Below are 15193 nucleotides of genomic sequence, written 5' to 3' on the forward strand. Positions count from 1 at the left end.
ATAGCTGTGGGTAATGAGCTTATGCAGAAAGTAACCCAGTATTAGTTAGAGGCAGGATAGGCTTCTTTAAAGAGTTTTTTTCAGGGATTGTCTAAATATGGATAGATTATGAGACAGTCTGACAGATTGGGGTAGGGAGTTCCAAAGGATGGGAAACACTCTAGAGAAATCCTGGAGGCGAGCATGGGAGGAGGTGATAAGGGAGCAAGAGAGTAGGGAGGTCTTGAGGGGACCGAAGAGAGCAAATTGGTTTATATTTTTAGATCAGGTTAGTGATGTAGTTGGGGGCAGAGTTGTGGATAGATTTGTAAATTTATTAGTAGTTTGAATTTTATTTGTTGGGTGAGTGGAAGCCAGTGGAGGTGTTGGCAGTGAGAAGTGGAGGATACTGAACGGTTGGTAAGTTGGATGAGTCTTGCAGCAGTATTCATGATGGACTGAAGGGGGGGGGGAGTCTATGTAAAGGTAATTCAATGAGGGAGTTGCCGTAGTCAAGGCGGCTAACTAACCAGGGAGTAAATTTGAAGCTTGGTGATTAAAAATCTTCTAGAGATGTTGCAGAGGTTAAAGCGGAGTTCTACCAAATTGTTTTTAATTAAGACCCATTATGTCCCAGAAAATTGCAGGGAGGGAGGGGGAGAGGTTAAATTCCATCGCCGCAAAGCCCTGGGAGGAAGTGGGAGCTGGATGCTTCTAAAAAGATGGTATCCGCTCCCCCCCCTCCCTGACAGGACAGTTCGGAGTCCAGGGTTATCCTTGGCACCCTGGCATGTGGGCACGGACTGATGGTTGTGCCATTGATCTTGACAAAGAAGTCAGGGAAAGGGGCACTTGGGGGAGGAAATATTAAGAGCTTCGGTTTTGGACAGATTCAGTTTGAGGAAGTGGTGTGACAATCCATGCTTGTATGTCTGTTAGTAAATCAGTGATGCATGGGGTGAGCTGAGGGGTGTAGAGAGAGAGAGAGAGAGAGAGAGAGAGAGAGAGAGAGAGATTTGGGTGTCATCAGCATAGAAATGATAGTGGAAGCCATGGGAGTCTTATCGGCTGACTCAGGGAGGACATGTAGATCAAGAATAGGAGAGGTCCAAGAGCAGAACCTTGGGGGACCCCAATGTTGACCTCTTTACTACCACCCGCGGTCAATTGACAGCGGCACGATAATGCTCTCTTTCTGAGAGAACGTCATAGGATGTCCTTGCCGGGCCACCAGGGGGGCGCGTGCCTCCTCGTTACTGGGAACCCGCTACTGGGACACAGATCGGTACACTCCACCTACAGTTTGAATCACTCACTAGGGTACACATTTAACCCCTTAGTGTTAACCCCTTCCCTGCCCGTCACATTTACACAGTTAGTGCATATTTATAGCACTGTTCGCTGTATAAATGTGAATGGTTCCAAAATGGCGTCAAGTGTCCGGTGTGTCCGCCGCAATATTGCAGCCATTACTAGTTTAAAAAATAAAATGCTATAAATCTATCCCCTATTTTTCAGCCGCTATAACTTTTGCGCAAACCAATCACTATACGCTTATTGAGAATTTTGTGTTATTTTTGGTAAAAAAAAAATGAATACGTATCGGCCAAAACTGAGGAAAAAAATATTTATATATTTTTGGGGATATTTATTATAGCAAAAAGTAAAAAATATTGTTTTTTTTTTTTTTCAAAATTGTCGCTCTTCTTTTGGCTATAGCAGAAAAAATTTTAAAACCGCAGAGGTGATCAAATACCACCAAAAGAAAGCTCTATTTGTGGCGGAAAAAATTATTAAAATTTTTATTTGGGTAACGTGTTGCATGACCGTACAATTGTCATTCAAATTGTGACAGCGCTGAAAAATGAAAAAAAGAGAAAATACTGCGCTATCTTAAATACAAAAAGCCGCTAACACAGCAAGAGATCAAAAAATTGCTAATAGAAAATATGTGGAAAAGTGTAGCGCTAATAATGACACAAATTGTGATAATACAATAAAGATTATATCGTGCAACACCACATGTGAATAAATGGTATTAGAAAGTCCGTAAATTATTGGATGAATTGGTGAGTCGGTTACATTGAGTAAAACAGATACACAAAATCCAGTGCATAAAAAAGTGAGAAGTACACCACCACTTATGACAAGGGGCTTACCGGATCGATTGGACCTAGACAGGCATATACCAACTAGGCCAATCAAGCTTTGTTAAAGTTGATATACTGAAGCGGGTACACCATACACGTCATGCGATTCGGTATCAATGAAGGCAAACCTCAGACAGATGATTCAAAAGTGGTTCCCAGCAAGCAGCAATTTTCAACAGATCACACAGAGGGCATATCAGTACTTGGATAAGTATATGCAGGTGGTGAATCCAGCACAGCTTCCACAAACATGATGGAAAAAATAAAGCCCAATAACCAAAGAAGCAGCTCAAGCAACAAACGTTGGGCAACATCCTCAAAAGGCACAGATCACATGCACACTGAAAACTGGCTTGGGCAGGAAGGGGGTGAAATTGCCCAGTATTGAGGAGTTGAAGAGGAGGAAGTAGAGATGTAAGTGACACTGAAGTTGCAGTGAGATAGGTAAGATTCAAACCAATGGAGAGTGGAAGCCGCGGAGACCTAGCAAATCGAGTTTTTTTTTTTTTACCAAAGTCAGCGGAGAGGTCCAGGAGTAAGCGTATGGAATAGTGACTGTTGGTTTTAGATGTTGGTAAGTCGTTTTAGGAGAGCAGTTTCTGTGGAGTGTTGCGGGCGAAATCCAGACTCAAAGGGATCAAGAAGGTTATTCTTAATGAGGTGGTCGCTTAGCCAGTTGTAGACTTGAAGGGGAGATAAGGAGATTGGTCCTAGGTTGTTAAGATTGGTGGGGTCCATTGAAGCCTTTTTTTGGGAGTGATTGGTGCATGTTTTTAGAGGGTTGGGGACGATCCCAGTAGAGGGGGAGAGGTTGAAGATATGAGTTAAAAATTGTAGGATAGGGCCAGAGGGTGACCGTAGTATTTGAGAAGGAACCAGTGTCCAGGAAGTTAGGTGGGCATTAGAAAAAAGTTTTAGTGACTTCCTCTATAGTATTTGGGTTGAGCGCCGAAAGTATCAATTGTGCAAGGTGAGGGAGATCTCTTTATGACTTGTATCAGTCTTATTTTTAATATGATTCGCAATCTCATGGGCAATCATTAAGTTAGTGAATGCAGGGCAAAGTAGAGCGTTAAAGGTAGAAAAGAGTTGGAGACTGCATGAGAGTGATAACGTAGGTCTGTTTGGCAGTGTGGATGCAAGAATTGTTTTTTTGGAAGGAAGATTTATATTTGCTGAAATCTTTCTGAGACTAAATCCTTTTGCCACAGGCGCGCAAGAGAGCAGCTACATTTTTTTTGAGTCTTATGGTATTATCTGTCTTCCGGGGTTGTAGGCCTGATTCTGTAGTGAGGGGAGCCAAGGCATCCAAGGTGGATGACCGTAAACTGTTGTAGACAGAAGTGGCAAGGTTGGGGCAGGACGGGGATGAGATTTTGTCGTAGAGATAATCTGTAGCAGAAAAGAAGAGCAGAGTTAAGATGTCGAAGGTTTCTACAGGTGGTAGTTTTGGTAGTTGGAAGGCAAACAGGAGGAAGATGAGGAGAGTGAAATTAATAAGGTGGTGATCAGAGGAAAAGGTATGTTGGAAAGGATGCAAGGAGTGCATAGGTAGGAGAATATAAGGTGAAGGCAGTTGCCATCAGACTGAGTAGAAGCATATGTCCATTGTTTTAGGTCAAGAGGTTGGGCTCAGAGGTTTAGAAGTAGCAGGAGTGTTAAGATTAACAGGGATGTTAATGAAGGCACCAAAAATGATTTCAAGGAATTTCAAAAGAGAACCTAAAATACAATTATCCTCTGCTCCTAGCGTCTGGTTCCACTGGGTGGGGCTGAGTACTACAGTCGTGCAGGAGTTTTTTTCGTTCAGTTCACCCAGTGAATTCCTGCTCTGTTCTGATCACAAAGGCTTTAAGCTTTCTCCGACACCTACCCCCCCACAGACTCTGGCTGTATGCACGTGACCCTATTGATATATGAGCCATCTGTCATTGTGACTATACCTGATGAAATTATGCTTTAAGACCGTCCTCTGCTTTTACTCCAGAATTAGGAAACCATTTCAGTTCATATTGATGTGATGTGCACCATTCTGATTTAAGATCAGCCCGATTATTGCCACTATCCGGTCTTTCGGAGCCTCTGAAGCTGCTAAACCTTCCCATTGCACCCACTTTTAGAGGTCTTCCACTAAGGGGATTGAAAACACCCACTACATGCCTGTGACACCGACAACCCCCCCCAAAAAAAAACACCGGGGCAAAAAAGGTTCTGATTTGGAAAGGATTTTGTCCAACTGTGGCTCTGTCAGCGACCCATCTTAACAGGGAGACCACTAGGGTAGTAGAGGGTGTTCCCACATTTAAGCATCTTACCTATGAGAGTTTAGAAAGCCCCCATAGAACTCGGCATCTGCTGGCAGACATTGCCCTTCGCAATGTTCTGGCTTTGACTTTAATTAGTCAAACCGTGACAGAATGTTGGAAATCACTTAAGAGATGTGTTCTGTGTCCGGACGGCTCGGTGAGTGACCTCCGTGTGTGTGAGAGAAACCTGACTGGCTGTTTCTCCATCACCGGCGACATTGATCCTGATCGGAGAGGCATCAAAGAAAGCCGGATCCAGTACAAAGAACCTTGGAGGAAAGGGTCCTGGGAAGAGATATGGAGTCAAGACTCCAGATGGTACACCCGGTCATCTTTATAGCGTATTATTGGATTTCCAGGCAATTTACACTGCCATTGAGAGCCACCACTCTGGGTTTTAGGAGTTGCTTCTGTCAATGCAGGAGTTTTAAAGGCTTGATTGCAAGCCAGCCAAGGTGAGAGGCTGGGGGAAATAGGGTCACTTGGATTGGAGCACCTGCACATGTTGGTTCATTTGTATAGTACAGTTTCCAATGTCCAATAACATGCAGAGTAATCCACCATCCAGAGATTCACAACTGCACTATATAATTATTGCATGAGACCTGAACTTGCACTGAGAAGATTATTCATCAATTTTGGACATTATGAATTTTTCACATGTATTAGATTGAAATTTTATCGGTATTTTTTATCTACCGTATATACTCGAGTATAAGCCGACCTGAATATAAGCAGAGGCACCTCATTTTACAGCAGAAAAACTGGGAAACCGTATTGACTCGAGTATAAGCCTAGGGTGTCCATCTGCATGCCTCACTGTGCCTCACAACTAGACTGACGTTTAACATAGGAGTCTATGGAAGGGGTGCCCGGCTTTGAAAAATCTTCCAGGGGACCGGTACCGGGTCCCCAAAGTCCAGGAGATCAGGCGCAAAAAGGTGACTCGAGTATAAACCGAGGAGTATATGCAGTATTTATATTGCACATTTTTTCTGCCAGCGTCATATACTGCTGTCAGTCTGTTTTGTGCATTAGTGTTTTTGCACATTTGTATATTTATCTTATATACAGCACTTTATTTAGTCATTAGTTCATATTGATTATTCATTATGTTATATTAGTGAGCGCCACAACACCCCCTTATTTTTCATGTTATTTTGAGTGTGTGAATACTTTTTTTTTTGTTGAGGCAGCTGCTTTTTTTTCATTTATTTGGTTATATTCTAGTTTGTTTTGGTTTGCGCATTAGTTCCCCCATTCTATTAAGAGATCTTGCTGTTGTGGCACTGACAGATGGTGAAAAAAGAAAGGACTTTACAGCGGCCCCAACACTGAGCGGCATGTACACAGGATCTAAGATTCCATTAAAGTTGTTTCCTTTTGACTGTGCGTGTCCAGTGGAGGTACTGGCAGATGACACCTTTTAACTGAAAATTAGAAGTATACATATCTCAACCGCTACACTGCCACGCTGTAGGATAGCAGGTAATATGGCCAGTATATGCGGGGGAAGATAGTGTAGGATATAGGGCAGAAAGAGGTGGGGGGAAAAAAACTTTGGAAAGGAGGGCAGAAAAATAAACGGTGTGGTTGGATGTGACAGAATATATCATGGAGAATAAGGTTGAGAGGGTTGGATAGGAAAAGGGCTGCTAGAGAAGAATCTTTCTATCAGGTTATGGGGGATGGGCTTTAACTGATCACTGTGGAGTTACTAACAATCTGTTTTTATTTTTCAGGCATCAAACCTCATGAATAACCCACAAGTACAACAGTTGTAAGTTTATTTTTTTTATCATTACCTATTCTTTGTTTACATTGTGCAGGTTGCATAAATTGAAAGAAGACGCTAGTCTATGTAGTTTAACCGCTTCAGCCCCGTAAGATTTGGCTGCCCAATTACCAGGCCATTTTTTGCAATATATCACTGTCGCTTTAACTGACAATTGCGTGGCCGTGGGCTGTTGTACCCAAGCAAAATTGACACCCTCCCACCCCCCCCCCCCCCCACAAATAGAGATTTCTTTTGTTGGTATTTGATCACCTCTGTGGTTTGTATTTGTTGTGCTATAAACAAAAAGACAATTTTGAAAGAAAAAAACACTTTTTTTTTTTATTGGGATATTTACAAAAAGTAAAACATTTCCTCAGTTTAGGCCGATATGTATTCTTCTACGTATTTTTGGTTAAAAAAAATCTTAATAAGCGTATATATTGATTGGTTCGTGCAAAAGTTATAGCATCTACAAACTGTGGGAAAGATTTATGGCATTTATATGGCGTTTTCATTTTTATTTTCTTACTAGTAATGGCGGTGATCTGCGGTATTGCGACGTTGCGGCAGACAGGTCAGACATTTTTGACACATTTTTGGGACCATTGACATTTACAGAGCGATCAGTGCTAGAAATATGCACTGATTACTATGTAAATGTCACTGGCAGGGAAGGGGTTAACTGTGTTCCCTATTGTGGGGGGATGGGGACTCGCTATAGGAGATGACAGATCGTGTTTTCTACTTTGTAGAAAGACCCGATCTGTCCTTCTCTCATCAGACAGCACAGGGATTTGTGCGTACACACACAAACCCCCCTGCTCCCGGTCGTACGTGTCCGGCGGCGATCGTGCCCGTGGCCACGCGCATCGTGTTCCCCACTGTGCCCCGGTAGCTCTCCTGGGCGAAGCCGAATATATACAGTGGGGCTCCCACTTAAAAAGATGAGAGGCCTGTAATTGTCATCATAGGTATACCTCAACTATGAGAGACAAAATGTGGAAACAAATCCAGACAATCACTTTGTCTAATTTGGAAAGAATTTATTTGCAAATTATGGTGGAAAATAAGTATGTGGTCACCTACAAACAAGCACGATTTTTGGCTCTCACAGACCTTTATCTTCTTCTTTAAGAGGCTCCTCTGTCCTCCACTCATTACCTGTATTAATGGCACCTGTTTGAACTTATCAGTATAAAAGACACCTGTCCACAACCTCAGTCACACTCCAAACTCCACTAGGTAAAGAGCTGTCGAAGGACACCAGAAACAAAAATGTAGACCTGCGCCAGGCTGGGAAGACTGAATCTGCAATAGGAAACCAGCTTGTGGGAGCAATATTTAGAAAATGGAAGACATACAAGACCACTGATAATCTCCCTCCATCTGGGGCTCCATGTAATCTCACCCTGTGGGGTCAAAATTATCACAAGAACGGTGAGCAAAAATCCCAGAACCACGCAGGGGGACCTAGTGAATGACCTGCAGAGGGCTGGGACCAATGTAACATAGGCTACCATCAGTAACGCAATACGCCGTCAGGGACTCAGATCCTGCAGTGCCAGACGTGTCCTCCTGCTTAAGCCAGTACATGTCCGGGCCCGTCTGAGGTTTGCTAGAGAGCATTTGGATGATCCAGAAGAGGATTGGGAGAATGTCATATGGTCAGATGAAACCAAAATAGAACTGTTTGGTAGCAACACAACTCGTCATGTTTGGTGGAGAGAGAATGCTGAGTTGCAACCAAAGAACACCATACCTACTGTGAAGCATGGGGGTGGCAACATCATGCTTTGGGGCTGTTTCTCTGCAAAGGGAACAGGATGACTGATCCATGTACATGAAAGAATGAATGGGGCCATGTATCGTGAGATTTTGAGTGCAAACCTCCTCAGCAAGGGCATTGAAGATGAAACGTGGCTGGGTCTTTCACCATGACAATGATCCCAAACACACTACCCGATCTCAACCTCATAGAAAACCTTTTGGAGGGAGTTGAAAGTCTGTGTTGCCCAGTGACAGCCCCAAAACATCACTGCTCTAGAGGAGATCTGCATGGAGAAATGGGCCAACATACCAGCAACAATGTGTGACAACCTGGTGAAGACTTACAGAAAACTTTTGACCTCTGTCATTGCCAACAAAGGATATATAACAAAGTATTGAGATGAACTTTTGATATTGACCAAATACTTATTTTCCACCATAATTTTCAAATAAATTCTTTCCAAATCAGACAATGTGATTGTCTGGATTTGTTTCCACATTTTGTCTCTCATAGTTGAGGTATACCTATGATGACCATTACAGGCTTCTCATCTTTTTAAGTGGGAGAATTTGCACAATTGGTGGCTGACTAAATACTATTCTCTCATCGTCCATGGACCGACACAGCTCCTTTAAATCTTGACAAGTGGGTTATGTTCCTCTAGCTATGACTAAGCACTGAAGCTACAGTGCGAAACGTTGGCTTTTGTTCCAAGTTTTTTGCAGTGGCATGTTTATTTTGTGATCGATTTTAATTAAAAGATTTTTGGAGTGCGGCTGTTTAAGTTGCCTTCGTATTTTTGCATGGGTTATGTTCCTGGTCACAGGTGAGGACTAGGCAGAAACATGTTGGATAATTAAATACATGTTACTTTAACAGAGTTGAACAGCCCTGCCCAGGGGGCGATCCCTCCAGACATAACCCTCCTCCCTGCAGTATGCGCAGCCTGTTTCGTTCTGCCTAGCAAAGGAGGATGCCCAGCGCCCCGAGGAAAATTTTTATTTTATTTTTTCTTGAAAGAATCTTCTATCAACTGTCAGCTGAGACAGGCTGGATATATAGATCCTTGTAGTCTACTCAGTCCGGCCAGCGAGCACACCTTTGCAAAGAGGCTGGGTCTGCCACGACATACCCCATGACTCCTGGGGTGGCCGGTGAGCTTTGTTCCGAGGTCCACACAAGACTGGGCTGTGGTGTTGTCTCACTCACAGTGGACTGGGCCGACAGCTACCTCCATTGCGGTTGTAGGCCTGTCAGGAATGCGTCAGTGAGTCCTCGCTTGGACTGGCAAGTACAGTCGCTCCCGCTTAGGTGGGTTAGTACGGCTGGGCATTCCTGGGGTTCGGGAGTCCTCCTATCCTCCCTTCCCTTCTCCTTTTCTCTCTGCTGCATTATATTACTGCTGTCGGGAGGGAGGGGCACCTTACTGAGGGGACTGCGTGTCTGACCTGTGTGTGTGTGTTTTTTTTTTTTTTTTTACTGCTGGGGGTCTTTTTCAGAGAGGAGTTTGTACACTGTTTAGCCTCTTTTAGGCTTTCACTGTTCAAAATGCTGCGTTTTGCTGGCGTAATTTTTTGGGTGATTGTCAGTTACTATTGAAAATCCTATTGGTGGCCATTTTGTTGTAGCCACGCTATGGCACAGTTTACTATTGGGGTCGGCCATCTTCCTGTGGCCGCGTCAGGCTCTCTATGCAGCGTTCGGCGGCCATCTTGGCTGAATCCTTGACCTCTAGTTCTGGTTCCTACGGCGCGCACGTTGCCTCAGTTTACCTCACGGGTTTTTCCTCCTCTCACACACGCTGTGTACTTGGCGGGTAGCGGCACTGTGCAGTCTTCTCCTGTGATGGTGAGTCCCCTGGGTAACCCCCTGTTCAGCGCAGCAAGAGGGTTTGTTTTCAGTCTAGCCTGAATAGGGCCCTGGGAGCTTCTGAAATGGAGTCAGTCTCTGGTACTTCTTCCCCCAAACATGCCTGAGTGTGGAAGCTGGTGCTCCTGCACCTGGGATTCCCACAGACACTTTGTCAGTAGTCCTGGAAACCTCTGTTGCCAGGGTGGGAGCGGAGTGCGAACGTGAGGGGGGTACAAAAGTGCCCCCTCCCCCCACTATCCCCTGGGGAATGCGGTTTCAGACTAGGACTTGGCTGCAGCTCAGGTCCCTGGTTCTGTTTTTTTATCTGGAGCCATGGACGGTGGTGTAGTGATTCACTCCCTCACCTGGCAGCAAGAGAGTCGCATGCATGCTCTCTCCCTATGTCTGCGTGGGTTTTCTCCGGGTAATCCGGTTTCCTCCCACACTCCTATGACGTGTGTAGAGCACTTGTCAGTGCGCTGTATGGAACTCCCTTATGCTGTCTGTGCAGCGGAGGTTTCCTCTGAGGGCTCAGTCTTTCCAGTGGGACATACTGTCCAAGTGGAAAAAAGCTCTGTGAAAGCTTTTTTCTTTTTTTTTGTTTCTTTGACTGACTAGTTCATTAATAAGGAATGGGAAATTCCACAGAAGTGTTTTTGTTTGTTTGTTTTTTTTGTTTTGTTTTGTTTTTTAGTTCCTCAGCGCCTGGGGTTTTCCCCTTTTTTTTTTTGGAGGGGAGTTTAAAAAAAATAACTTTTGCTCAGGTTGTGGTGCCCGGTTGAAAAGGGGGGTGGCTTTCAGGGACCTTACTGATAGGAGGTCCGAGGCGCTGACCCATTCCATGTTTACCATGCTGAGGTATGCATTGCGACCTGTTGTGGCCACAACCTTGGTGTCTGATACTCTATGAATGGGCAAGGTCTTGCACCAGACTGTGTAGGAGCACCAGCTCTCTCCCTAAATTGTTAGACTGGTTGACCAGTTGGTCCAGGGCCTTCTATAGGTCTGTGATGCTACACGGGGCATCCTTGATGTCCAGAGCCTCTGGCTTTGCAGGTTCACAGCTCGGTGAATCTCCCTGCTCACCGACCAGTGGGTCTGCGGGGTGGTCTCTTCGGAGTGTTAGATAGGGTTCCTTCCTATCCACCGAACAGATTTCTCTTCCGTTCATGGACAGACACAGCAGCCTTTGACCTTAGGGTTATATCCGCTTCCTTTAAGTGTTAACAACACTTTCCTCAGTGCAGCTCCTCCCAGGGGGCGTGGCTCCCCGGGTATAACCCACACCCTGCTCTAGCAGCTTCCAGTTTTTTTCTGCCAAACGACAGGCACTCTGGAGTCCCTGTACTCTGGAGATTTTTTTTTCGCTTTTTATTGTTTTGTTCCTGCATTTTTGGATCCTGAGATTGTTCTATCAACTGCCGACTGGGTGACAGGCTGGGTCTTAGACTCTTGTAGTCCCCCCATGTTCGGCCTATGAGCGTGTGCCGGCCCTCAGCTCAGCTCTGGGTTGTCCACAACAGGCCCCTTTGCTCCAGGGGCGGCTGGGGAACATCTTGTTCTAGGGCACACATATGACCGGCCTTTATGGCTTTGTCACAGTGTGTCTGGCCAACAGCCATGCCGTTTATGCGGACGTTGGTTCTGTCTGGGATACCTCCAGCCGGTGGTCGCAGGACGCGTAAGTAGTGGCCCCTTTCTCAGGTAAGGTGGTATGGCTGGAAATTTCCCCTGGGAGGTCGACTGAGGGTTTGCCCTGCTTTCCCCTCTCCCTTATTCCTCTCCCTCCTTTCCCATTTGGGTAGCGGGTGTGAGAGGGGGGGTTTTCAGGGGTCTCTTTATTACATCGGGGCTGTGTGTTAGCGGGGTCTGTGTGTGTTCGCTGCTGGGCCTTTTGTGTGCTGCGCTTATTATGGCTGCGCTGTGGTGCTGTCACTTTTTTGGTGCTTTTTAAATGCGCAACGGCCGCCATTTTGCCATAGTTGCGCTTTCTATGGCTCGGCCATTTTCCTGTGGTCCTATGGCGGTTTTCCCATACGGCGGCCATCTTGGATTTCGTTTGGCCTCGTGCGGCCGTTCCAGCGCTGCAAAATCCTCCTGCATTCTCAGCACACCTTAGGCTTCTCTCAGCTCGCGCTGCACCGGGTGGGGTGGTGAGTTTCCCTGGGGGCCCCCATACTTTGTTGTAACGGCCGGGAGGTGACCGTGGGTGTTTTCAGCGGTGGGGCATTATGGAGCCTGGACCAGGTGGTACTTCCCCAGCAAAGCCTGAGTTAACCCTTGCTGCCCCTCCCCCATCTGCTGAGGCAATGTCGGTGGTGTTTTCTCGCCAGGTTTAAAGCGACTGGTGGCCGGATGGGGGGTATATTGGCCACCTCCCTGGCCTGCTTCTGGGGATATCTCTGACATTGTATCTGTATTGTCAGATGATGCGAGCTTAGTCCACGCGGACAGTGAGAGCGACTCTGCTTCAGGGTCGGTTGCTGATAGGAATTGTTGGAGCTATTTTTTCTGCGGGCGTGATACTCAGTACTTGAGGATGTGGCGGGGGCACCTGGTGTGCCAGTCCCTTTTGGGTCCCGCAAACCGCCACGCACTGAAAATGTGTTTCCTTGTGTTCCTTTTTTGGACAGTTTGTTGTACAAGGAATGGAATATGCCGCAGACAGTTTTTGCCTTTGCGACTCGTTATCCCTTTGTGGAGGACCTTTTTAGTAAAAGTGGGTCTCTCCTCTGTCCGTGGACCCTCCCATGTCCAGGTTGTGCAAACCACCGCATTGGCCTGTGGATGGGGCTCCTGCCTTTAAGGACCCAGCGGATGGGAGAATGGAGGCTGTGGCCCGCTCCATCTTTGCAGTAGTGGGTTCGGCTGTGAGACCGGTTTTGGCCGGGGCTCTGGTGTCACGGACTCTTAATGTACGGGCAAAGCTTTTTGCTGCAGGAACTGGAGGCACAGGGTGCTTCCGAGACCTGTAAGGACATGGCTGAACATTTGGTTCAGGGTCTGAAATTTTGTCTGAGTTGGTCCTGGTTACGTTCTTGCTTTCCAGGGCTTCCGCCTATGCAGTGGTACTGCGCCGCCTTGTGTGGCTGATATGCTGGTCTGCGGACCAAAAAAGGCTTTGGTGGATTTACCCTTTAAGGGTGAACGGTCTTTTGGGGCATCCCTGTATGGCATCATTAAGGATGCCACGGGTGGTAAGAGCACACTGCTCCGACAGTCTGGGAAGGGCAAGGAGCCTCGCCATAAGCAAGGGCCCTCCTTTACTACCCCCAAGCGTTTTTTTCGCTAGTGCAGTGAGAAAAGGTTTGCAAGGTGCTAAGACCCCTGCTGCGGGGCAGTAGCGCACCTGGTACCGCAAGCCCAACAAGTCTGCGGACAAACCTGCTTCCGCCTGAAGGTCTGCCCCCGCCCGTGTCTCGGGAGGGGGACCGGCTTCGCGGCTCGGTGGAGGTCTCTCCTCTCCGACTGTTGGGTTTGCCAAGTAGTTTCCTCGGGGTACAAGATCGTTTCTCTCTCTTGTCCACCACTCAGATTTTTTTTTTTTCCCTCCAACCTCCAGCTTCCTCCGGTTCGCTGGCAGGCTCTGTCAGGGGCTGTCCAGGATCTTCTGGTCAGGGGAGTGATTGTGCCAGTTCCCTCGATGGAACGGTTTCAGGGGTTTTACTCCAATCTGTAGTCCCCAAGACGGAAGGGGCCTGTCCAATCCTGGACCTCAAGGCCCTCAATTGTTTTGTCAAAGTGCAAACATTCAGGATGGAGTCGATTCGCTCGGTGATAGCTGCACTCCATCGGGGGGACTTCATGGCATCCTCGAATATCATGGACGCATACCTGCATGTTCCCATATGCACAAAGCACCAGAGATTTCTGCGCTTTGCGATCAAGGAGGACCACTTTTCAATTTGTGGCCCTCCTGTTCGGCCTGGCCTTGTCACCACTGGTTTTCACCAAGGTGCTCGCCCCGATGCTGGCCCTGCTGAGACAGCGAGGGATCGCTATCGTGGGGTATCTGGACGACCTTCTCCTGAGAGCTTCCTCAGGCTCAGAATTGGAAGAGGACGTGTCTATCACGTGTCAGACTTTCCAAGAGTTCGGCTGGCTTCTGAATATCCAGAAGTCAGTGTTGGTTCTGTCTCTGCGTCGGGAATACCTAGGGCTAGTCCTGGATTCCGCGGAGGCGAGAGTTTTTCACCCAACGGAGAAACTCCAGACACTGCATTCTGCGGTGCAGCAGCTGTTGACCCAGAAGTGGTCGTCTCTTTGATTCTGGGTCTGACGGTGGCCTCTTTCGAGGCAGTTCCTTATGCCCAATTCCACACCAGGGAACTACAGAAGGAGATTCTGTCACGTTGAAACAAGCTCCCGTCTTCTCTGGATTACCAGATTTAGTTGAGTGAACTGGTCAAGTCTTCCCTGGTGTGGTGTGGTGGCTGACGACTCCGGTGCTTCGGACCGGGAAGTCATTTCTACCTTGCCACTGGATCGTGGTCATGACGGATGCCAGCCTCTCTGGTTGGGGGGGGGGGGGCGTTTGGGGCACCCAGTCAGCCCAGGGGCGCTGGACTCAGGAGGAGTCCCGCCTGCCAATCAATATACTGGAGCTCCGAGCAATCCAGCTGTGCCTGGTGGTCCCTGGATCTGCAGGGCCAACCGGTCAGGATCCAGTCCGACAACGCCACGGCCGTGGTGTACGTCATCCATCAGGGGGGCACACGGCATTCAGCTGCAGCGACAGAGGTCGCACACATCCTTCGGTGGGCCAAAAGGTCCGTTCCGGCTCTATCGGCCGTGTGCATTCCGGGGGTACAGAATTGGCAAGCCGACTTCCTAAGTCGCCAAACGCTAGACCAAGGAGTGTGGTTACTCCACCCGGAGGTGTTTCAGAGTCTTTGCCCAAAGTGAGGCACTCCAGACGTGGTCCTTCTAGCGTCCCGTTTCGATCGGAAGGTGCCACGGTTCGTTGCCAGGTCAAAGGACCTGTGGGCGGACGCGTCAGACGCGTTGGTGGCACCTTGGGGTCACTATCGCCTGATTTACGCCTTCCCTCCTCTGAAGCTTCTTCCTCACCTGCTGGGCAGAGTGGAAGCTGTAGGGATTCCAATAATTCTGATCGCCGCAGACTGGCCACGCCACTCCTGGTACGCGGACATGGTGCGTCTGGTGGCAGACGCCCCCTGGCGTCTACCTCTGAGAATAGATCTTCTATCGCAGGGTCCTTTCTTCCACCCTGCTTTACAGTCGCTGGCTTTAACGGCGTGTCTGTTGAGAGCCAGGTACTGTAGGACCGAGGCCTGTCAGGCTCGGTGGTCTCTACCATGCTGCGTGCACGGAAGTCTACCTCACGTAGGTTTTACCATTG

General features: G+C 47.5%; 1 protein-coding gene across 1 annotated transcript in view; it reads left to right on the forward strand.

Moving 5' to 3' along the window:
• SGTA (small glutamine rich tetratricopeptide repeat co-chaperone alpha) overlaps positions 1–15193 on the forward strand; it is a 64395-nt gene that overhangs the window by 32128 nt on the left and 17074 nt on the right. The window contains 1 exon segment of the mRNA XM_040322643.1: positions 6178–6215. Within this exon segment, the coding sequence (XP_040178577.1) occupies positions 6178–6215 (38 nt within the window).

The sequence above is a fragment of the Rana temporaria genome, chromosome 1 (assembly GCF_905171775.1).
Source record: "Rana temporaria chromosome 1, aRanTem1.1, whole genome shotgun sequence".
NCBI lineage: Eukaryota > Metazoa > Chordata > Amphibia > Anura > Ranidae > Rana > Rana temporaria.